The sequence below is a fragment of the Equus quagga genome, chromosome 19, assembly GCF_021613505.1.
Source record: "Equus quagga isolate Etosha38 chromosome 19, UCLA_HA_Equagga_1.0, whole genome shotgun sequence".
In the NCBI taxonomy this organism is placed as follows: domain Eukaryota; kingdom Metazoa; phylum Chordata; class Mammalia; order Perissodactyla; family Equidae; genus Equus; species Equus quagga.
This window is the reverse complement of record NC_060285.1, coordinates 6,940,752-6,966,112: the sequence shown is the minus strand read 5'-3', so window position 1 is coordinate 6,966,112 and position 25,361 is coordinate 6,940,752. Positions and strand designations below refer to the sequence as shown.

The following is a 25,361-nucleotide window of genomic DNA, read 5'->3' as shown; positions in this document are numbered from 1 at the left end:
AATTGGGGGGCAGGGGGGGCAGGGACAGCAAAACCTGCATCACAGAACACCTATAGTTATTCCTGGTAAAATTCAAAATTAGAAAGCCTGCCAGATGCAACCACGTGGTCTTAGCTGACTTGCTACATGGCCAAGCTTGCAAACAGCTCTCAGTATAAGAACCCACAGTGCTGAGCAGCAGGGCCTTTGACTCGATAGGCACGCACTTACTCAAGTCTGGGCCCTTAAGGAGCTGTTCTGAGCTAAACTGGCAGGCACAGTGTGTCCTGTGACTGACAAGAGCTGCACCAGAGACTCGGATGCTCTTCGCAGAGTAGTCCTGTGTCCCGAGGAAAGGGAAGGAGAGCTCACGCAGCCTGTGCTGCTGGGTGACGGCACCCTCCTGCTCCCCTATTCGAATCACTGTCCCCCAGAACTGGCACCAAGATCTTATAAAAGAAGAAACCAGCACAGAGAGGATCAAGGATTTGCCAGGGTGCCTGGGGCCAAGATGCCCTGTGCAGTGGCCTCCCTACCCTTCTCCACAAGCTGCCTCCAGCGCCGGGCCCACTCGGTGAGCTGCTGTGCGTATGCCTTCTCAATGCGCGCCCGCTCATGCAGGCAGTTCATGAGGTCAGTGCACAGGCGGTGGCCATCATCGATCCGCTTCACGGTCCGCTTGTAGTTCCCAACCTAGGAGACAGAACCGTGCTGTGAGGCTTGGGCTCAGGGCAGCGGGATACCTGCCAGCCCTCCTGGGAGTGGGGCAGCCTGACCCTCCCTGCCGTACAGCCTCCATGCCAGCCAGACTCCCAGATGCTCACCCCTCTCCCATTTGAAAGGCGCCCTGCATTGCTAGATGACAAGCTCCCTGTTTTTATAACTAGCAGGAACATACTAAACAGCAATTTGGAGCTTCTCAATATCCATGCAGCTAATGTCCATGCTCTGACCCGTGGGTCAGGGAGGGAGATAGATCAGCATGGGTAGGGCTATGATGGAGGGAAGCAAGAGGCTGAGGGCACCTAGAAGGGCATCTCGCACAGCTTCTCAGAGTAGGTGATATCTAACTAGAAAGACGAAAAAAAGAAAAAAAGAAAGAAAAATATTTTTTTTAGTAACTCAGATTAAAATGATTTTATAATTAACATTATAGACCCTTGGCTCAAGGCCTTCTGACCACCACTGCTATAAATAGGTTTTCAGGTGCTTTCTGCTTTGAGATCATCACACGCTGGATAATTATTACTTCCCAGTTATAGCAATAAACACTGCTTCCCATTTACTAAGCCAGGCACCACACTGGGTGTGTTTTACGCCTCCAAATACTGCCACTGCCCTAACAAGCAGGGATAACCGTCTCCATTTTAAGATGAGGAAACCAAGGCTCAGAGAAATTACATAGTTTGCGAGGATCCAGCAGTTGCAGTGGGCTGGGCTGGGCTGCCACTGAAGGCATTTTTTCATATGGTTCCAGGTAGGACAGACTTGATGGCAAAGCTCAGACCGTTATTTGATTTGACAAGGGTCAAAGTGGGTTTTGCACACATGACAGGAGGGACTGCTCATCTAAATTATAAATAATAAAAGAATAACTGAGAGAATATTCGTGGCTAATTTGAAGTGAAAATCAGTGTTCGCTATGTTTCATTTGGTGAGCCGCTGATTTGAAAGGACACTATGTAGCTGATCCTGGAGCACCCGGGGAAACCTGACAGAGAAATCATATATTACACTTCCAACCCTTTCCTCCCACTGTCTCCAAAAATCTTAGGCAACCCTCTGTCAATTTTACCATTTCTAAAAGTATCTTTGCCTGGCTGATTACTCTCATATTTCCTCTCTGTTGCGAGTCAGTCTGGAAGCTCCCGGAAGACAGGGAGGCCTAGTTCCCACATCTACAGGAAAGGGTACAGCCGTCTCTCTGCCGTGCAGGCTGCAGAGACCAGTGGCGCGGCCTGTTTAACTCTGATTATAAACAGTTCAAACTACTCAAGTTTCTCCTATCCTGAGCTGAGTTAACCAGGTGAAGAAGAGGGGGTGGAGGAGTGGTGGTAAGACCTTGCAAAGGGACTTTGCACAAGGACCGCCCCTGAGGCCAGAACTCCAGACGGGCTGAGTTGACCCCACTCCCGTGAGAACCAAAATCCTAGGGACAGCAAGGACCCCTGGAAGTCAGGTAGCCTGGGCAGCCTTCTCAGAGGCCCGGTATGGTTTACAGCAGGCTTGCTGACGTGCAGGAACAGCTCTGGACTCCAGCATCGGCGAAGTCCCGTGCACAAAGCCCTCCAGCGCAGGCGTGGCCTGGCTGTTACTTCTCAACAAAGAAAGCAGGTCAGCAGCTCCCCAAGACACAGAAGCTGAACCTGAGTTTTCAACTCCATCCTTCAGCAGCCCATTTTTAGGAAGGCAAAAGCAAGCATTTCACAACCAGTGGGAAGTGACATCACATGTTTACTTTCCTTAAAATAGAGCCTTGCTGTTATTTTGAAATTTACAGCAGGGTGAAAAAAATAAAATACAGCTCAGTATCACTGAGCTCTGGTGGCAAGAAGAGCTAAGATAATCACAGCTCGATTCAACCTTGATAGGTGACATGAAACCACAACGCAGAACTGGTTTTCATCTCACTGTTGTTACCAATAATATTCAAATTGGTAATCAACATCAAAATAGCTGGCTCTCCAGAAACCTGCCCACTTCTCTGGCTTTCAAAACCCCTGTAAAATATTTAGGGAAACCAAAAAGATACTTCTTAACAAAGCACACATTGGTACAAGCCATCAGCACACACCGTAGCTGCCAGTCATATTTAAATGCGAACCCCTGAAATCTGAAAAGCAGCAAGGAATACAGAAAGGATGTTTCCAGAAGCACTGTGACCACTGCTGGGGCCAAGGAGAGAAAGGAGTGTTCATGGCAAAAGGCACTGAGATGCTCCAGCAACTTCTGCCCGGCCATCCTTCGCACAGTGAAAAGGCTACACGTGGGCTCGTGACAGACCATCGCTTTAGTCCACGCATAGGGACATTTATCCGATTTCACTGTTTCCATCTCCATAAATCACCTGGTGACAGAGCAATATGGCCTTCCCGCTCCCCTGAGCAAGGCGCTCAGGGTCGTCCTAAGAGCAGAGCCACTGACAGCTGTCTTTCTAAACTGATGTAATCTACATGCAATAAAATTCACCCTTTACAGGTATACACTTACATGAGTTCAGACAAACGTACGCTGTGTATAACCACTACCATAACAAGGTCCAGAATATTTCTATCCCCCACAAAGCTCCCTTGTCTCCTCTTGCAGTCAGTCTCCTCCTACACAGCCCCTGGCAACCACTGATCTGATTTTTGTCACTTTTCCAAGATGTCCAGGATAAATAGAATCACACAATGTGTAGCCTGGCTTCTGTGACCAGCTTTGTCACTTACCATAATGCTTCTGAGGCTGATCCACGTTACTGCCTGTATCAGTCATTCGTCCTTTGTATTTAGTAGTGTTCTATTGTGTGCATCTACCACCATTTGTTTATCCTTTCATCCTGCTGAAGGACATTTGGGTTGTTTCCAGTTTGGGGCAATTATTAAAAAAGGAGCTATAAACATTCACCTACAGGTTTTTGTATGGATGTATTTTTTCATTTCTCTTGGGTAAATACCTAAGAGTGGAATTGCTACAGGGTAAGTGTACATCTAATTTAGAGGAAACTTCCAAACTGTTATCCAAAGTATCTGTACCATTTTGCATTCCCATCAGCAGTGTATGAGAGTTCCAGCCGCTCTGCATCCTCACTAGCACTTGTATTGTCAGGTTTAAAAATATATATATTTTATGGGGCCGGCTGCGTGGCCGAGTGGTTAAGTTCACGTGCTCTGCTGCAGCAGCCCAGGGTTAGGATCCTGGGCACGGACATGGCACTGCTCGTCAGGCCACGGTGAGGTGGTGTCCCACATCCCACAACTAGAAGGACCTGCAACTAAGATATACAACTGTGTACAGGGGGGGGTTGGGGGAGATAAAGCAGGGAAAAAAAAAAAGGATTGGCAACAGTTGTTAGCCCAGATGCCAATCTTTAAAAAAAAATAAATAAAAAATATACATATATTGTAGCCATTCTGTTTAGTACATAGCAACGTCTCATGGTGATTTTAAGTTGCATTCTCCTACTGTCTAATGAGACTGAGCATCTTTTCTTGCTCCTATTTCCCATCTGTATGTCTTCTTTGGTAGAGTGTGTTCTCTTTTTTAAACGTTTTTTAAATTGAGGTATAATGACAACTGATTTTTAAGATGTAAGAAAAATTAATTTTCAAATATATGATATATTGACCATACATTAAAGTTAGGACATATATGGTTACCTATTTCTGCTTTATCAGTTTTGCAATTAAAAAGCGTCTCTCTTGCTTTCCAAAACACTAGGTTGGTTTGAGATGGCCAAAAGGTAGATAACTTTATGTAGGAACTGAAAATAAACAGCTTTCTTCCAAACCTTATTATCAATTGATTAGTTCACAAAATGCCCACTCTTTAAACTAGGTCTAAAGCCATCTATGTTCCTAACTTCCTCTAAATTCAGACTCACCCCGTCAGATACCAAGATACTAAAGAGAGATCCTCAACATACATGCGCCTGGGTGCAGGGCCAGGATACCTCCTCTGCCCCTCAGGGAGTGAAGGGCAGGAAGGAGGGGTGAGGGGTGGAGAAGGCATGCTGGAGGCAACATCCAAACTAAAATTTCAAGGACAAGTAGGAAGCTGTCCAGATTAAAGGTGAGGTAAGGGAAATGATCCAGGCAGGGAGAACAGTGTTGGTCAAATGAAGAAGGTGTGACAGCATGGAGACGGAGGCACCATGAGAAGTTCACTGGGAGTGGAATGTGGAACAAAGAACACAGGGGAATGACTAGAGATTTAGTTGGGGGTTGGATGCAGTGGGTGGGGTGGTAGGTGGGGTCAGAGGGTGAGAACTCTCGAGGGTAAGGCCTTCACCCTGAAGGGTGCCATGCTCAGGCCACTGTCCTGGAGGGGCTCATGAGGGTAAAGCTCCTGGAGGCCTCTTGAAACGGGCCACAGCAGTGGGCATGGAGAGCGAGAAGGCAAGAGGAAGGAACTGCTCTGTCCCTCCAGGTGGCAGATGGGAGTAGGACAGAGGGAGTGGGGGTCCTAGCTCCCAGGAACCTCAGATGCTGGTTCATACAGGCTGGGCCCATCAGGCTCAGGAAAGAGCTGAACAGCCTCCTTTCTAGAGTCTCCAGAAGCCACTCTCCCACCTCCCTCCTTCCAACCACCAAGCTCTGCCTTGAGCTCACCAGAAGCCCGACCTGTGCTGCTGTCCTCCTGGGAATCAGAATGGCTCTTTCTCCCTTCCACCCACAATACCCTTCATCCCGGTCCAGAGCCCGCGGGTGCCCGCCCTCCTCCTGGCTGCCTAGCTCTCCCTTTCTGTAACTGGAGCTAATCTTCCTCGGGCTTTCCTTGGCCCCAGGCCCTGAGAATCCAGAGTCAGACAAGCCCTGGTTTTACAGTCCGCTAAGGTGCATCTGGGGCTGGAGTTGCAGTGACTCCTGTTCAGAAACATCTGCACAATGGGCGACTCAGAGCAGTGGGCTCTGCCTAAAAGCCAGCCGTTTATAATTACAGGGGTGCTGGGAAGGACTGTCCAAACAGGTCACACCAGTTCCTCACTCACCCTCCGGGTGTAAACAGTCCACAGCTGCCTTTCGCAAGGAGCTGGGGAACGTGTGCTTCTCTGCCTTAGAGCCTACTGATCCTGGCCAACTCCTTTCTGCGGAACACAGTGACCAAAGGCAACAAGAAAGCTGGAGGATTTGGAAGCAGGCCAGTGAGACCTCTGGGGTCCCAGCGAGGTGAGAGGGGAAGTGAACGCAGACCTGCAGCTCTTCTGAGCTTCCCACCCGCTGGTCCCCAGGGCCAGGACTGGGCCCCAGTGCAGTTACCATTACCTATGTTAACTGCGGGGCATCACGTCAGCAGAACCCATAGGGTGCCACGTACTGGGCACCCTACAGAGACCTTCCATTTTATTTATTTATTTATTTATTTTGAGGAAGATTAACCCTGAGCTAACATCTGCTGCGAATCCTCTGCTTTTTGCTGAGGAAGACTGGCTCTGAGCTAACATTCCTGCCCATCTTCCTCCACTGTACGTCGCACGCCTACCACAGCATGGCTTGACAAGCAGTGCATGCGTCCGCACCTGGGATCTGAACTGGCCAACCCCCGGTCACCGAAGTGGAACATGCAAACTTAACCACTGCACCACTGGGCTGCCTCCCATTTTATTCTTTTTACGTTCGTCTTTGGTTGGTGACCATTAGGCCCATCTCCTAGACACATTACCTGATTACAACCAAAGTCGCAGGGTGAAAGCCATGGCCCAAGTGAGAATGGAACCAGGCAGGGCCGCCCCAAAGCTCATGCTCTCCCACCTGGGGCTGCCTTGGCCCCGAGGCACCAAGGGTGCCCACAGCTCATCTCCACACCACATGGAACCCCAGGGGGCTCTGGACTCCTTCTGGAACCCCAGTGAGGTTCTGGCTGTCTCACTGCTGACTCGATGAACAACAGAATGAGGGAGCAGCAGGCCTCACGCAGAGGGTGCTCTCAGGCCTGTGCCCCAGACCACCCTGTCCTCCCCTAGCCAGCCCCTCTACCCACCCCCCTCAGACACCTCATCCTGCCATCCCAGGTCTGTGCAGACCAGAGGCTGCAGCGCACAGGACAACATTAACCCCAAATACCTTTCGACTCTCCACCTGAAGAGGGTGTGGACCTCTATCTTTCTAGTCACCACTCTTTCTCCACTGCCTTCCACTGTCTGCCACACGGCAGGCACTCGATAAAAACGTGAAAGGTGAAACCATAAAGTGACTAGAAGAAAATGTAGGTGAATATCTTTGTGACTTAGGGCAGAGCAGGACTCCTTAAACAAAATTTCAAAAGTAAAAGCTACAAGGGTACATCACACATACGTGTGAGTGTGCATATATATACATATACAGACATATATATAAATTTTATTACATCAAAAATTAAGGATTTCTGTTCCGACACCAATACCGTGGACAAGGTTAACAGATTGTAAATACTATCTCCCAATCCACTATGTCTAAATTGACAAAGGACTAAAATCTGGAAAATCCCAGAAAATCCTACATATCAAATGAATAAAGCCCCGTGGGAAGACAGCAGAGTATGAATAGGCAACTTCAGAGAGAAATGGAAGTCCAAAGGGCTAACGCGCAGCGAGATGCTCACACTCAGGGGACCTGGAGGAACGCCCATGAGGGCAGCGAGCCAGCTCTTTACCCCGACAGACCTGGCAAACCCTAGAGAGCAGGAAATGCCAAGTGTGGGGTGGAGGTGGGCATATAGGACTCCTTATCGCATGCGCTGGTAGAATGACAGCCCGGGGCAGGCCTGCAGACACCCAGGCAGTAACGAAGTCATTAAGCACACACAAGCCCTACAGCGACCCAGCAACTTCGCTCCTGAGTGCTATCCCTACACAAATCTGAGCTGGGGTCATGGGGCACATAGGCGTCTCCTCCCTGGGGCATGGGGGGGTGAACAGGCGGGGCACACCAGTGTGGTGGCAGGAAAGAAGTGCAGGACTAGGTGTAGACACCACAACCTGAACAGACCTCAGAAACAGTGCCAAGTGGAGAGAAAGAGACGCAATGACAGGGAGCATGATATCCTTGGTGTGAATTGAAAATAGTTGCACATAAATAACACTGATCATCAATGTAAATTAATTTGAAATAAATGGATCTACTCCAAAAGAACATCATATAATTCTAAAAAAAAAAATAGTTGCACATAAAGCAAGGATACAAAGTTTACAAGAACACAGGCTAACAAAAGCCATAACATCCGAAAGGGGGAGGGGACTGGGCGTCAAAGGGAGGGAGACAAACAGAGGAGGTGGGTGTTGATGAGCAAGCCCCAGCCTACCTGCCCCAACTGCAGCTCTCTATTAAGGGTCAGCTGAGGCTCCCCATGGAGGCTTCCCTGACACCTGCTGTCCCTGCTGGACCACCAAGAGGGAGCACCTGTATCACCTCCACTTGCAGACAGGCGAGACCAATTCCCTACCACAGGCTCCTGCTGGCTGGTCCACCTGGGGGCCACAAGGGCCCTTCCAAACACCGTCCCCATGCCCAGCAGTTACAGCTCGTCCCACATGGGTCTCAATCACGCATGTTAGCTTCCCTGCCCAGCTGGACTGCAAGCCTCTTGGCAACGGGCACTACACACTGAGTGTTTTTCATCAGCAGCAGCATCATAATAGAGCATGCCTATGCTTTGCCAGGCAATGTGCTGACAGCTCTACATGTCACCTCATTTCATCCTGTGACAATCCTAGGCAGTGGGTACAATAGTGTTCCCATTTTACAGAGGTTTGAAGAGGAGAAGTCACCCATGATCAGGCAGCCAGAAGGAGGCAAAAAACCCACCTTCCGGAAACTTCCTCAGGCTAAGAAGAGAGGTTGTAGAGCCAAGACTTAATGGGTCATAAGCAGGTGATGTGTGTGCTTCCAATCAGCCCGGTGGGTTCCAGGGAGGGCCACAGAGTTCAAGACTGTAAGGCAGTGCACACCCCGCTCCTGATTGCACGCACGCTGGCAAGGTTCATGCTGGGAACCCCAAACGTAGACTCCTAAGACCGCTTGCCAAAGATGACCTTGATTTTACCCTCAGAAAGCTTATGCCCTTTAACCTGTGACCCTGAAGGCCCAAGAACTACACTGCTCCCTCTACACCTGGAAAGGCAGGTTCAGGGAAGAGCCAGCCAGGCTGACCAGACAAGGAAAAGCCCCTGGTCGTGCCCCCCTAGGCAAGTCCACGGAGAGTCAAACGTTTTATCCGAAGTTGATAAAGCATGCCGAGAGGCTCCGGGATATTCTCCATCAGTCTGAGAGACAAGGATGAAAGGTGATCCTGTCGGGATTCCTTAACTCCAGTCCTGCAGATGGCAATGAGATCAGCTAAGTGAGCCTTTGCTCTTGTTTGAGTCCATCAGCCCCACCGTCTCTGATGAGGGGAGCAGCAAAGATCTAGCCCTGCCCCAAAATAAATGACCTCGCACAGGTCTCTCTGCCTGCATTTCTATTCCTTCAGCTGTAAGGCGGAGTTAGAGCTGATTTTGTGAGGACCAAATGCACTGGATATGGTGGGTTTACAGTCCAGGCTGGCTTTCTTCCCGGTCAGGCATGTTCTTATCCTGGTGCGGCCATCACTTGACCACACCTCGCCATTTCTTCATCTCGTCCATTCAGAGACGAAGTGAAGAGGGGGACAGGATTAGATGACCTCCAAGGGCCCTTCACAATTCCAGGATTTCTAATTAAAGAGTCTGTCATGCCACCAGCTGGCTGGCTATCCCCTTAGCACTCATAACTCAATTTTTGAGGGTCTGGCAAAACCCACTCGCCACTCACAAATATGTAATGCACATCTACTGGGTGCCAAGGACCATGTGAGGGAACAATGAACAAACTGTCGGGGTCCCTACATTTGTGGGACCTATGGTCAGATAAATAGCACAATCACAAATGGTGACAAGTTCTGGAAGAAACACTCTGGAGGGTGGTCAGGGCTGCCTGGAGGAAGTGATGTTTGAGGGGAGGGCAGAAGGGAACTTTGTGGGGCAAGGCCAGTTTCTGAAGGCTTGAGGCAGGGTGTCAAGGCCCACAGAGCATAAGCTATACTTAACGCCACCTCCTCCAGGAAGCCTCCTGCCAGACCATCCCCCTCTTGTTATTCTTGCATGGATGTCTGCTGTCACACGCCAAAACGTGATAACATTGTGAGTTCTGAGGGTGAGGACTGTGCATTATTCTTCTCCATCCTCCACGCCAAGCACACAGAGGGCACCCTGTCATATCTTCTCAATGCCCAGTGGTGTTGGGAGCAGGGGTTCCCATTCCACATAGACAGGAGGTGACTGAGAGGCTGCTGAGGGCTCAGCCAGAGGCAGAGGCAATGAAGAAACTCATGATCCTTTATTTATCAAATTCGTTGTTTTTTTTTTTTAAGATTTAAAAAAATTTTTTTTCCTTTTTCTCCCCAAAGTCCCCCAGTACATAGCTGTATATTCTTAGTTGTGGGTCCTTCTAATTGTGGCATGTGGGATGCCACCTCAGCATGGCCTGATGAGCTGTGCCATGTCCATGCCCAGGATTCGAACTGGCAAAACCCTGGCCGCTGCAGTGGAGCGCGAGAACTTAACCACTCGGCCACAGGGCCGGTCCCTATCAAGTTCTTAATCAATGAGCCACTGGAGCTCTCCCACAAAAACTAAAAAGAAATCAACTGTCAGCACATCATCAGATGGTAACTCCAGGGATGACAAATGAGCAACTAACGCACGTGTCTGCCAGTCTGGAAAGAGTCATTCAATATAAACCAGCAGGAGAGCCTCCAGTCCCTCCACTCACGCTTACAAGGCTTTCACTCAAAGCCAGGGTCCGAGTTAGTTTATCCTAGGTCAACTCGTGTCCCAGGTAGGCTGGGAGGCTCCAGGACTGGGCCCTGCAGTGTCACTACGCCCCCACCCACACTCCCTGCCGAGTGCATGGCAGATGCCATATCCTATACACACCAGCAGGGCATCCCCATGGTGACAGCGCAGGGCTTCCTATCTTAGGCACCTTTCTTACAACCTATCCCAACGCCTACTCTGAACCTTCCTTTCCAAATAGGGGGTCACAACTGATCTTAGGGTGGTGAAATCTGTGATGTGTGCTTGGAAATACCAAGGAGTAAGGGTTGTCTTTGGAAAACCATCAAGTCTGAGCCTTGTTTTCACACTGAGCTCTGGCAGCCTGCACGCCTACAGGGTTCCACTTCTCCTAGTTCTCTAACCTGCCTTCCAGCTCACCTGCCATCTGGGCTCCCAACTCACCTGGTACTGGAGCAGAAGATCTAGGAGCTCCTCACCTTGGTGCTCCCCTGAACCACCATTTGGACTAGCCCTAACCTCACCAGGCTCCCCACCATCAAAATGGGGTAATGCGATTCACCTGGCAGGGCCGCAAGACGGTTAGAGATCTAAGTTCCTCGCCAGCTCACTGCTGTTGCTCTTGTTTATTACCAGCCTCAGTTTCCAGCCGCCCTGAGCCTGACTGGCATGCTCTGGCTCAACTCAGACGCAGCACTAGTCTGGTCATTGCTTTGGGGCCTCATTCAGGTCCCTAATCCGGTTTTCAGTTCTCGCCTCCAACACTGACCGGCCCCACCCTCTGTTTCTGGAATTTGTACTCATCAAGTAGGAGGGTGAAGAAAATGAGGCTCATTACCCTGCAAAGGCACCCTTTGTTGTTTGAGAGTTTAAATCACAAATCCCAGACTTTAAAGATCCAACAACTTTAAAGATCAATGGCATTATCAATCTTTAAATGTTCAAAATGACAAACTGAAAAATGGAAACCCAGAAATTCCAAGGCTCAGATCTAACTCCAAAGGCAGAACACATAATAACATAGAGAGGAAGGATGTGTTTAAACAAAGTTATTTTAGAACTGAACTCCTCCTTAAGGCTGGTCAGCGAGGTTCACCACGCTCTGCGCCCTCGGCACACATTGCTCAGATGTCATAAAGGCCCAATGACACCCGTGGACTTGCTCATGAGCACAGCACATGCCCACCTATAAGACCCCCCCCCGGAGCTCATGATCTCCTGGGCACACACACTCACCCTTCAGCCAAGTGCCCAGGAAATGGCTGGAGTACATGGCTGCCTAGTGCCCAGATCACTGCCCTCATTTATTCTCCCTCACACTCCAGGTAGGCACTGTAAGGGCTGCCACCAGCCTGGATGGTGAGACCATGTCCCCAGGTTTGTAAGTGAGGGCTCACTGAAGACTGGCAGCTTTTGGCAGAAACTCCAACAGTGAAAGGAGGCAGGGACAGTTACAGAGATGTCTGAAATCAGTGAACCCCCAAGGTACAAAGCCAAATTATCTAGCAGGGAAATCCCAGATTGTAAAAGCAGAAATTAGCACTTCCTCCAGGTAGCGCCTCCCCTCGTCCCATGTCCACTCGCCCCCAACTTGCTGCTTCCACAGTGTGCCAGCCATCCCCCACCCAGTCCCCTCTCAGAATCCCTGGCTTTCCCTTCATGACTCCTGCTACACCTTGCCCCCCCCCCGGTCCACACACACACACGACCGTGAGCTCCTCCACCCCATCTCTGCACCCAGGTCCCTCCGTGCCAACCCCACCCGGCCCACTCAAACTTCTGTATACACATGTCTCAATGGAGCTAAGCCACCACAGTCTAATTGAGTACTTAAAACCTCTGCAGTTCTAAAATCATGTAATTTATTTGTTACTGAATAGAAAGTGGAAATGTTTTCTCTTACATGGCTTAAAGAAAATACTTCAACATCACTGAAATCAAATGAGAAAATTAAAATTTATCTTCAGAGGATAAGCCTGACAGCAAAAAACCTTGAGTGTTCAATTCTCTCAAGTTAAAAATGGATCAGCTCTTTACCTGACATCTTAGATAGGGGAGACGAGCCTGCACCGACGAGATGAAACGCCATCTCATTCAACCACCGGGTCTGTCTCCACGTGTGCAACGTTCATGCGTGTGAACGCTCATGCTGAGAAACAGAGTAAGTGAAGAGGTGACACTGCGAGACCACTGGGGCTCGGGGGTCACTGGGACCCTGGCCTTGCAGATGCTACCTGTAATTCCTACAGCCACCCTGGGAAGGAGGAATTAGCAATGCCATGCTACCCGCTAGGAAATTGAGCAGGTTATTTCACTTCTCTGAGCCCTCAGGGTCACATACTAACGAACGGTGGTGCCACGGTCTGAACCCAGACAGGACTCAACTTCTTCACACTAAAAGAGAAGCACTGAAGTGTGTGGCAGTCTCTATACGGAGCTCCCAGGAGGCTCAGAGCAGAGGCAGAGCCCAAACCCCAGCTCCACCACCTACTATCTATGGGAAGTTGGGCAGTGCCAAACCACCCAAGCCTCAGTTTCCCGACCTGTAAAGTGGAGATCAGAATCTCAGCAGGCAGTTGTGAGGACTGAGAGCAGGGGCCAGGCACAGAGCGAACGTGCAATAAATGCCAGCCGTTACCACTGTTTTTTATTTCTAAACTTTTTGTTATAGTTTAACATTCCTGGACAAAAGTACACAGATTGTGAGCATACACTTACGTGCGCACAGCTCGATGACTTTTATGAGTGTACACACCCATGCAGGGGATACAACAAAAGTCACTGCTGTCCTAGAGCCACCTCTGACGCAGCTCTGTTATGCCCACTCAGGAGGGACAGCCCTCTTCTGCATCCTCACAGCATTTGATCCGGACCATTTAGTCACCTTTGCCTGTGTTATATTCATGCTAGATCCCCACAGCCTAGAATACGGCCTGGTATATAGGTGCTGTATAAATGTTTACTGAAAGAATGATTTCTCTTGAGTATTATGGCTATTTACATACATATTTTAATGTCAAATATTTGTTTGTAAGCTTCTTATGAGCAGGGCATATCTTACTACCCAGCATTAAACCTCATCCTTTCTCTGATTCACTCATACATTCAATCGACAATCATTCAGTGTGTCAAGCACCGTGCTAAGTCCCAGATACCCCAGGAGAATCATGCCCTTGCCCTCACAGAGGGCATAGCCCAGAGGGAGAAGCAAATGGTAATGGTACAACACGATGGATGAGCATGCAGGAAGGCTGCCTAAGCCTTCCAGGAGGGATCAGGGAAGCCTGTCTGGAGGAGGAGCTCCCTGAGAAAGAAATGGAGGTTGGGTTGGAGGAAAGAACACTACCCTCCCAGCCCCAACCCTCCCAGGTTGGGAGGCAGCTTTTTGTGGTGGGAGAGTGGGGTGGCTGAACCTGACCACAGTGCAGGGCAGAGCTCCTCAGGAACGGCCAGGGAGTCTAGCAGCTGCCAACACAGGTTCATGTCTTAGTCATTCTAAAGAGTGTGGTTTCACTTTGAAGGTGACGTAGAAAACTGAAGCTTCCCACCCTGGCCAGAGAGTCATACAGGTTTGCTTTTCTGGATGGACCACCCTGGCAGCAGGATGGAGAACAGACTGAACACGGCATGGGAGGATGGGGGCGCCAGTGCCCTAATCCTTGCTCATGGTTCAGCAGATACTAGTTTGGTTGAAAGAACGAATGAATGGTTCTATTTAGAAACTTTAGTGAAATTAAGGTATGCCACCAGGCTGTTAGGAGCTATGTCCGAGCACAGTGGAACTAGAACAAAGCTGATCCACAACTTGTACCCGAGGAGCCCAGGGACACGAGCTTCATGCACACTGCCCCGTGGGGTTGACACCCACAGACAGGCCATCACACGGAGAAGTCTGTCCAGGTCTGTGTACGTGGAGGGTGGCCGGAGAAAAAACGGAAGGCATCACTGGCGCTGAGTGGCCAAGCAGTATTTATTTTTACACGCCTCGTGCTTCCCCCCATGGAACTCGCCCTGCTGCCCCAAAACTGCCCACCACAGCAAATGATGGCTCTGGGGTCCCAAGACTGTGCACTCATTTGGGACTCCAGGACTCAACCGAGGGCCTGGACGGTGGTAGATGCCAAGTCAGGCTTTGCAGAACCATGAACACAGGGCAGTAGCATCTTCTAAATGTCAGCCACAAAATTGGTCCAGAAGGATGGGAAAAGTAAACACCATTCCATACAGACAGCTTTCCAGCAAAACAGCAATGTATGTGGAGATGTTCTCATGTGATGTGCTACTCCACACAGCTCAAGTCTGAGAGGAACCTGCAGGGAGAGCCTTCTCTGAAGAACAGGGTAAACACTGACAGCCACATGCCAACGCTTCAGGGCTAACATTCCCAGAACATTTTACAAGATATTTATGTCCTCTTCATCCCCTAAATATTCTTCTCCTAAAGGCTCTTTGTGCCACAGAGAGTACAGCACCGGGCAGCCCCCGCCCGGCTGCATCCAGGGAGATCTGACGCTAACAGCACGCACTGCCGACAGCTGAGCGGAACTCTGCCTTAGGGATGAGGCAGAGTCAGGGTCCCGTTCCTGAAATTAGCAGTTTGCCCTCTCCCAGCCTGGCCCCCAAAGAGCTCTCGGAGTTTCGGACAGCAGCACTCAGGCATGCTGGGGACAAACCCACCATCATGTGCCCAGAGCCCACCGAGGGCAGGGGAGGCCAGGCTTTCCTAGGAAGCATTGGTGACACTTGGAATGCCCCAGGGCCTGCAGCCTAGGCTATCTCCGTACACCAGCCCCCAGAGCCAAAGAAAAGACCCAGAAGCAGGGCCTGGAAATGGCGGACATAGTGGGAGGACCTGCAGGCTCCAGAAGTGAGCCAGAAGACTTGCCAGAAGCAACTGAGCTACCCCATGCCCCACTGGGAAGTTTTTGGGCAGGGTGTGCCAGGCTCCAATTGGTTGAAGAAGCCACCCACTTGGGGAACAGCCTCCACTCGGCCCCAAGCTACCCAATCCTGCATGACTTCTCACCTCTAAAACAGGCCCTTGGCTCCAAAGAGGCCAAGATCCTCTGCCCTCTGCAAGACCACACTCCTTCCAGCCTCCAGACTTTGCTCCAGCCTGGAATGGCATCCCTCCTCCCTGCTCCCCAAAGCCCAGCCCTACCGACCTTACATACATCTTTTGTGGTGATGCCAGCCAGCAGACCTTCCTCCTCTGAACTCCATGGCTCTGCCCCTCTGCCCTCATACTCCAAGGGCCACTGTCCTTTCTGCTCCCAGCTACGTTATAAGCCCCTGCATGGTAGGAATCAGGTGCCCCCTCCTCTGTTTCTAAATCTCTTACTACAGTGTTGGGTAATACAGAAAGTGTCCCCTCCAAATACCCACTAAATACCTTTATTTAAATACCTTTCCTGGCCCAGGGGGAGACCCACCTCCCGCTGTGCACCCCAGCAAATCCTACAGCACCTTGCACAATGATCTGTCTAGCATCTGTCTCCTCCCTCGGGGAAGTGACCTTCAAATGTCACAGCCAAAGGCTCTTAGAGAGCAGGGCCTTGTCCCTCCTATGCAGGCACACAGCCATCATGCAGAAGATGGTTCTGGAATGACTCACACCAGTCAGTATCTTTTGGTGGGAAGGAGTAAAATTAAGCACAAAAGACTTTTATACCTTGAGACCCCAAGGCTTTCTTTAGATTTGTGCACCCCTGTGGGTCACACCATTGAGAAGTCGCCTTCCATGGGAAAGAGGGAACTTGCTGGCAGCTCAGAGAGATGTGCAGCTGGCAGTGTGCAGCCAAGTCACTGAGAGCCGAGCAGGGCCGGCTCAGCCTGAGCGATGGCTCCTCCATTCAATGAACGTCCATCAAGGGCGAGGGGGAGGACAGCACAGCTGATTTACACAAGCTGAAGAGTAATTTCAGGGACAGCATCACAAGATGAGCAGAGCCTGCCTAGAAAATAAACCCATTTGCCTCCACATTCTTCAGGCAAAAGAAGATGTTCTTGTCTCTGACATCATCGCAGCTAGGAATTTAAGAGGGAGCTAAGAGCTTAAATCAACAGCAAAACTTGTTAAAGCTACTCGACTTAATATATGCTGACAAGACATACTGACAACTTTCACTGACTTTTCTTTTTAACGAGGAGATGAAGAATTCTGTAATAACACTATATTTAGCTACTTAATTTTTCCAGAGCAGTTTCTGCCATCAATTGGGTCATCAAAACAATGCTGCCAAACACACCCTCCAAGAACAAATCATACATGTGCATGCTGATGACCGCCGTCTCCCACATAAGAGGGACAGAGCTCCCAGCCAGCACCTGTCTTGATGCCCTGCACCATTTTACAGGTATTCATTCCCTTAAGCCTGGCAACAGTACTAGGATGCAGGTACCAGTATTACTCCCATTTTACAGACTGGGAAATTGAGGCAAAGAAAAATTAGTAACTTGCCCAAAGTCACACATATGTAGTAAGTGACGAGGCAGGGAGTCAAACCCAGGCCACCTGGCTCCAATGCATGTGTCTGAAGCTGTGCCCTTGCCTCTCCCAATCTATCACTCATAAGGCCTTCTGTGTGAGCTACCCTCTCTGCACCACCACTCTGCTCAAGGCAGGTTCTGATTAATACCAGATGGCAATGTCACCACAGTTAACAAAACAGAAAGTTTTCCCACAACTCTAAAGGATTCGATCTATAGTTTTGGTTCAGTGTTGAAAATAACAAGGACCTGCATTCTAAAGGCCAGCCTCACAGGAATTCACAGGAAGGCTCTGTATAGCCACCACTGGCTCCTGAGTGCTTCTGCAATGCTGGCAAGGCCACAGCCTCCCTGCGGGCCAGTCAGCGGGGTTTGCCTGCCTGTGAACCCGGACCTGCATATGGGGGCAGAGGGGCAGTCCTGAATTCCAGCACTGTCCCAGAGGCACCTCCAAACTGCACCTGTAACAGCCTGTCCTAGTACAGCTTCACCTAGTTGCACCACCAACCCACCCCTCATACCAGGAGAATGCACCTGACAAGGCCAGGAAGCCGTTGCTGCCGAGATGCTGGGACATGCCCGTGACTCTGTCACTGCCCCTGTCACTCTTGCTGCCTTTTGTGAAATGCTTTCTGGGGTTGATGTGCCTCTCTGGCTACTGAAACTTGAACTCTGGCCTGGATACCCACCAGGAAGGTTGCTACCAGCCGAGGGGTAGGGACTGGGGCTGTCACATTTCCCACTGGAAGCTCACAGGGTCTAGCACACAGTAGGTGCTGAATAAAGACATACTTTTAATACAAGGAAGTATTCAGCTGAAAGTCAATAATGACCTTTCACCCTTCATAGGAAAGAAAAATACTGATAGAATTTTGAGCTCCTTGCCCATCTTTTTTAAACTTGGGCACCTGTGATCACTTGTCTCTGTTAGACTATAATATCAGATAGTATTTGATGTCAAGCAAAATTATACACCTAATTAATCTAAGTTTATAAAGATATTTCACGCAAGTCTCCAGTAAACCCCAGGGGACCATCCTCATCTCCTGCATCACTCGAGCCTCCTGTGTCAGGAAAGCATCCCTGTGGGTGCTGATGCCAACGTCTCCATTCTCATTTCATCCTTTCAGCCTCCCTCGAAGGCCAGTATCATCACCTCTCTAGAAATGAAAATGCTGAGGCTCAGATCAGTTAAGCAACTTGCCCAAGGTCACATAGCTAGTAACAGCACAGATGGGATCAGAACCCAGATCTTTCCAACTGAAAGCCATTGCTCTTTTCACTAAGCCCACAGACACCAGGAAAGTTCCAGGGGTTTTGCCACAAGAACAAAATTTGATCAAAAATGGACTTGACTTTAACCAGCAGGCAGGAAAAGTAAGTGAGGCTCAGGAAAGGAGAACTTCATCTGCATAAACTGACAAGAATATGCTCCAACAAGCTCAAGGCAGTGTGTTCTGCCCTCTGGCCACTTGCTTGCACTGTCCAGCATGATGGCACAACACACCATTCGTTTTTCCATACAAAACTCAAAAGTAATGCTGCCTCTCAGGCCAAGTCTGGTAACTAGTGTATGTCGCTCCAAGTCATGGAGTGGCTAAACTTGAAAGGGAGGACCCAAGAACAAACAAACTGACAAGACCTCTAAAACAGCTCTCACCTCTTCAGGCATCAGACTTTGCTAGCGAGGAAAACTCGCCACCTTCACTGATAGCTAAGCCACACCTGCTGCCCTCTGGATCTGACCACAAGTGCTGGGCTAGTTCTGAGTATGCTCATCTCATCCCATAATCCTGCAGCGCCCCCTCAACACCCCGCCCAAAGGCCTGTCAGACACCACTGGCCTGGTCTCTGCATTCATCAGGAAGAAAGCACGGGCATTACCTCCCAGAAGCTATCGCTGGACACTTCTACTCCAACGGAGTCATCATAAGTGACCGACATCTCTTCAAAGGGTGAGGGAGCAGCAGGGAACGCTTAAACTCAGAGGCCAACTTCCGATGCTCACAATCCGTAGGCAAACCTATAAAAGAAAGGTATATTATTGTGGTTTTTAAATTCCCAAGGTGAAAAGGAAGCCATCTCCATTTTACAACTTTGATTTCCATCACTGCGTTCAGTACAGAACAGTGTAAAATGTTTCCTGTAGGTGGGAGAAAGACAATAAACTAAACTCTGGGCATTGACATCCATGTGTATGTTTCATGCGTGCGCACGTGTATTTCACATTAACGAGTAAATCTTCTCAACATCTTACCGAAGAGCTCAAAGAGCTTTCTGAACAGTTCATGTTCTTAGATAACAGACTGACAACCTTACTAAATAACCTTCCTCGTCCCTTAGAGAAAAGTATAGAGGACTTGTGAGGACAATATGCAAAAGTAGGAAGAGTCTCTGCATCTCTGTGCTCCCCCTGTCCCAACATGTCCCACCACCCAGCCAGACGAGGACCTGGGGTAAAATGTGAGTGGAAATAATCCACCTTTAACACCTGACTCCACTCTCCACAGTTTCCACTGTGTTTTGCTGGTGTTGGGCATTGTCTCCTCCCCTCCCCATGACTGACTGATCTCAGCCCCGAATTCGGACCAGTTTCTTCTGACTATGTGAGGGTCAGCTAGAGAAAGTAAAGACAAGCAAGCCAAACTGATCATTTCTGAGTAACGACTCAGTGTTCTAAATCCAGGCAAGGGTAACGGGGCGATTATTTCCCTGCCAGGGGGAAGAAGGTGGAGGACGCCCACTACATTTGTAAGCACAAGCACTTCGAGGGAAAGACCCGTCCACCACCAGATGAGGCTCCTTGACTTCTTGGTGAAAAGGTGACTCCACCCTCTTTTACATGCCCCTGTGCTCAGATCACAAGCCAGAGACCCGAAACTTTCCCAACTACCATAGTCAGGAGTCCCAAGCCTCAGCTTAATCTCTGGGAGGGAGAGGGTGGTGTGGGGCAGGCAGTGATCTGCACTGTTACACCTCCAAGGTGCAAGACTGTGTTCTAGGTACTTTTCCACAGGTTATCACATTCAAACCCTGTGATTCCCTGTGGGACAGTCTAGAAGCGCAGTAAGGAATAGAGACTCTAGAATCAGGCTGCCTGGGCTCCAATCCCAGACCAATTACTCACTAGCTGGGCATAATAACGGGCAAGTTACTAACCTATCTGGGCCTCAATGGCCTTATTTGTAAAAGAGAGACAATAACGGAACCTGTATCACAGAATTACCATGAGGGTCAAACGAGGCAATACACACAGGGGTGAAAAATACATGGTCCATAGTAAGCACTGTGGACACAGTAAACTATAATGTAATTATTATTAGATAGTAATTATTACTACTATCATTACTTCTATCTCTACTTTATGGTTGAGAAAATCGATGTTCAGGAAGGTTAAGTAACTTGCCCACAGTCACCCAAGTAATGAATGGTGGAGACCAGTATTTGACACCACCTCTGCCTGTTTGCTAAGGTAATGTTCTCCCCATCACATCAAGATGGTTTCCAAAAACCACGTCAAATTTATATGTCAAGCATCCTGTAACCCAAGATTTAACTGCTAATTAAAAGGGTTTAATCTAATGGATTTCACAGCTTCCAAAGTTGAACACAGCACTGTACAGCCAATACACTCAAAGTAAAGAACGGATCATGGTACTTCAAAGCCAAGTAGTCCAAATGCACGCTCGCCATCACCAGGCAGAGTCGCACAGCTGCCACACACATGCTCTTCCCGACAGCTCGCTGCTTGGATCTCCGCTCCATAATCATAGGGACAGCGTGTCATTCTAACCACTGGAAATTCACAAAGGCTGGATGGGCCACTCTGGCCTGGGCCCTGGTGCCATGTTTCACAGCATTCTCTTTTTATGTGAAATCCTATGCTGTTAGCCAGGGCCCCCTAGAAGCACCCCAGCCCATGTCTGCAGCAACAGAAAATCTTCCATCCAGAGTAGCTGGTCTCTGCTCCAGGCTCCTCAGGGAGTATCTGGGCTTTCGGCTCAGGCGAGTCTCAAAGCAGCCCAATCAAGACGCTGGCTAGGCTGCCTGGCCAGCTCCAGAGAGCAGCTGCAGGGAGCAGGTGTAGGGAGGAGTGGGCGCCTGCCCTTGACGGAAAAGCAGCTTGACACCTGAAAAGCTCAAGCAGAGGAGTTCATTTGGGTTCAGCCATGATTTAGACACTAAGGGAGGATGAGTTTTGCACAAGATTTATTAAGTACCTACTAAGTGCCAGGAGTCGAGAAGAGGTTGCCCCTGGGCTCAGCACGAAAACAGTCAACTGCCAGGAGCAAGGAGTTGAATCACCGAGAAGAGATGCCCCGCCAAGTAACAAACCAAGAAACACGAGCTGTTGAGGGCATTGGAGATGACCCGTGTGCTTAACTGCCCAGTGGAAGAAGGAAAGCCCTGCCTGCACACAGTGGCAAATTGGTGCTTTTTCCCCAGTCCAGGGCCCTGGATCTCACCATAGCACTGTGCTCGGTGACTGGGACATCCCCAGGATCACAACCGCACAAGGGCCAAGCTGACCCCACTGGCACCCCATGTAGCCACAGCCCAATGTTTAACGACTACAGTCAGCTTAACTATCCTCCTGTGTGCTATTTAAAGTTCATTTCAAAGCTGAACTAGAGCTCTCACACAAATTCGTCAGTTCTTTAGTTCCTCACCTCCCAACTTACACATTCTCCAAGCTTATATATGAATGTCATTATTAATCTAAATAAAACAAAATTAAGAAGGCAAATCTCTTTTGTAAAATTGTACAAGGCATTCCAGACCCAATATAAATGACTTTTGGAAGCTCTGTACCACCACTTCACTTCTGGCTTGTAATAATTCAGAATTAATGACATTTTCCTTCTGAATGCTTGAAGCAGATCTTACACAGGGTCTCAGTGAACTGTTAAGTCTCCTCTAAGAGGTCAGAAACCAGCAAAGACATTCACAGTCCTATAGAGGAAACTGAGGCAAGGCATAAAAAAAAACAAATAGACATCAAAGGCGGAGGAGAAACGGAAGATCTCCCACCCAAAGAGTGGTTGAGATAATGTAGTTCATGAAAGCCTAGGATGGTGGCAATCAGGAGTGTTCAGGTTCAAATCACAGCTCCACCAGTGATGAGCTGGGTGAGCACGGGAAAGTCACTTCGTTCTTTGAGCCCCAGTTTCCCGAGCTGTGCTCCACTAGCTTTCAGTGAGGGTTAAACAAGCTGGTGCATGAAGGTCCCAGGACCCCAGGTTGCAGCCCATGGCAGGGCCTCCCTCAGAGGGAGCCTCATCCTGGCCCATTACCCTCAGTTCCAAGTGTCCTCACTACTTTCTTCAGCTCTACATGACAGTCACAAGGAAGGCAAGCAAAAGCGAAGGCCTGGGAGACAAGAGTCTGCACCACAGACAAAACTCAACTAATATCAAGCACTGGTTGACCTGAGAACTCATCTCTGACATTCAGAGAGCAACACCAACCTCTGGGGGGCTTGAGTTCAGGACCCACCCCTCCCAAAGCACCCTGCACCAACCTCGGTGATCCTGGTCTCTCCCGGCTCTCCCTTCCCTCTCTCATAAACCCCCTTTCCTTCTCCCCATTGCTGGTATGCCCCACAGTCCATCCCTGAGATTCTTCCTGTACCTCCCAGCAAAGGCCTCATCCTCTCCTACAACTTCAAATATCACCAATATGTGGGAAGTAGCCCCTTTCAAGAGACAACCTCTCAGTAAAATCAAGATGAGAGTGTTTCCCTCACAGGACTGGAGGAGGATTAGAGACGAGAAATCGAAATCCCATGGCATACATCTGACACCCTAAAAGTGGTAGCCAGTGCTCTTAGAACCCAGCAAACCACCAAAAGGTAATGAGATGCCAGTGATGGGCTGGATCTTCTCTTTGTTTTTCCATGATTATTGCTGCTGGGCTAACTACTTTTACTGAGGCTTCCCCCACAACCATGACACTGTCACCAGCCCGCCTTCACTCAGCCACGAGGAGGCCAATCATCGCCTACGGTCTGGGGACATTTCCTCATGGACCAGGCGCCATGCAAAGTGCTTTACATGTGCTGGCAATCGGCCAGGGTGCTGCCCAGGATGAGGCTCCCCAGAGGGAGGCCCGGCCATGGGCTGCTCCCTGGGGTCCTGGTGCCTTCATTTAACTCTAATGACAACCCTGTGAGGGAGCTGTTAGCATCATGCTCCTTGTTAAAGCTAGGGAAACTGAGGCACAAAAGGGTACGGAACTTGCCCAAGTGGTAGAGTTGAGATCTGAATAAAGGTAGGTTCACACCAGCCATGCTCTTAACCACTGACTGTAACCACCTCAGTGCTGAGTTCAAATATTCTAGAATATAAAATGTGAAAAACATATGCTGCTGTGCCTTTCCAAGCTACTACTGAAGTCCTATCCTCATGGACAGTCTGTTATCCCAGCCTTTCAGATGTATGTGAGTCGCAACACTGTGATTTTACTCTGATTTCCCTCATTAACGTCTTGCATAAATTATACATGCTGCTCTGTGTCCTACCTTTTCATTCTTTAATGGTGTCATTTGTGGCACAGATATTCTTAATTTTAATATAGTCTAATTTATCAATATTTTCTATTATAGTAGTGTTTTTTATGTCCTGTTTAAGAAGTCTTTTCTTATGCTGAGGTCATAAAGATAATCATTCACCCGTATTATCTTTTAAATGGTTTTGTTTTGTTTTGGTTAGTTTTTACTTTTCATACCCAGAAATGATTTTTGTATATGACATACAAGTTTCATTTTTTCCCATGTGGATATCCAACTGTTCCAGCACCATTTGTTGAAAAGAGCTTTTTTCCCTCCCTATTCTACGGTGCCACCTTTGTCCACAGATGTGGGGATCTGTATGCAGGCTCTCTGTTCTATTCTGTGCCTGTCCTTGTGACAGTACCACATTGCCTTAATTACCTCAATCTTAAAAGAATTCTCGGTATTCAGCAGAGGAAGTCCTCCCACTTTGCTCTTCTTCAAGAGTGGTTTGGCTATGCTTGGCCCTTTGCATTTCCACATACAACTTAAAATCTGCTTGTTCAGTCCCACCAACCAAACAAATCTGCTGTGATTTTGATTAGGATTTCACTGAATCCTCAGACCGCTCTGGGAGAACGGATCTCTTTACAATATTGAGTCTCCTAATCCATGGAATATACCCCATTTATTCAGACCTTCTTTAATTTCTTTTAATAGTGATCTACAGTCTTTTTGTATAGAGAGTTCTTGCACACCTTTGGTTAGTGTACTACTCGGTATTTAATATGTCTCATATAATAAATAGCATCTTTTTAAATTTTCACTTTAACTATTTATTGCTAATATAGAGAGAAACTGATTTTTGTGTACTCACCATGTATCCAGCAACTTTGCATTTATTATTTCCTTTTTTGTACTTATTATTTCTAATAATTTATTTTTTTAATAACTTTCAGGTGTACATCATAATATATTCCGAATTCTGTGTAGATTACATGATGTTCACCCCCCAAAGACTATAATTTTATAATCCATCACCACGCACATGCGCCTAATCACCCCTTTCGCCCCCCGCCCTCCCCCCTTCCCCCCTGGTAACCACCAATCCAATCTCTGTTGCTATGTGTTTGTTTGTCATTGTTTTTACCTTCTACTTATGAGTGAGATCATATGGTATTTGACTTTCTCCCTCTGACTTATTTCACTTAGCATAATACCCTCAAGTTCCATCCATGTCATCACAAATGGCCGGATTTCATCATTTCTTATGGCTGAATAGTATTCCATTGTGTATACACCACATCTTTATCCATTCGTCCCTTGATGGGCACCTAGGTTGCTTCTAAGTCTTGGCTATTGTGAATAAGGCTGTGATGAACATAGGGGTGCATGTATCTTTATGCATTAGTATTTTCAAGTTCTTTGGATAAATACCCAGCAGTGGAATAGCTGGATCATATGGTAGTTCTATTCTTAATTTTCTGAGGAAGCTCCATACTGTTTTCTATAGTGGCTGCACCAGTTTGCACTCCCACCAGCAGTGTACAAGGGTTCTCTTCTCTCCACATCCTCATCAACACGTGTTGTTTCCTGTCTTGTTAATTACAGCCATTCTGACCAGGGTGAGGTGATATCTCATTTCCTTTTTTGTATTCATTATTTCTAATAATTTATAAATTCGTTTGGATGTCCTATACACACACTCGTATCATATTCAAATAATAACAGTTTTATTTCTTTCTTTCCAATTCTTATGGTTTTTATTTCTTTTTCTTGCTTTACTGAACTGAAGAGGACTTCCAATAAAATGTAGAGATCCTTTCTGGTCTCAAAGACAAAACTTTCAACATTCACTATCAAGAATGACGTTTGCTGGGCCAGTGTGGTGGCATGGTGGTTAAGTTCGTGTGC

General features: G+C 48.4%; 1 protein-coding gene across 2 annotated transcripts in view; it reads right to left on the bottom strand.

Moving 5' to 3' along the window:
* PACSIN2 (protein kinase C and casein kinase substrate in neurons 2) overlaps nt 1-25,361 on the bottom strand; it is a 96,640-nt gene that overhangs the window by 22,468 nt on the left and 48,811 nt on the right. For both annotated transcript variants that reach the window (XM_046646196.1, XM_046646195.1), the window contains exons 2-3: nt 18,842-18,980; nt 516-672 (exon numbers count right to left, since the gene is read on the bottom strand). In XM_046646196.1, coding sequence (XP_046502152.1) covers nt 516-672; nt 18,842-18,901 — 217 coding nt within the window. In that variant the 5' untranslated portion in view covers nt 18,902-18,980. The remainder of the gene's footprint in view (nt 1-515; nt 673-18,841; nt 18,981-25,361) is intronic.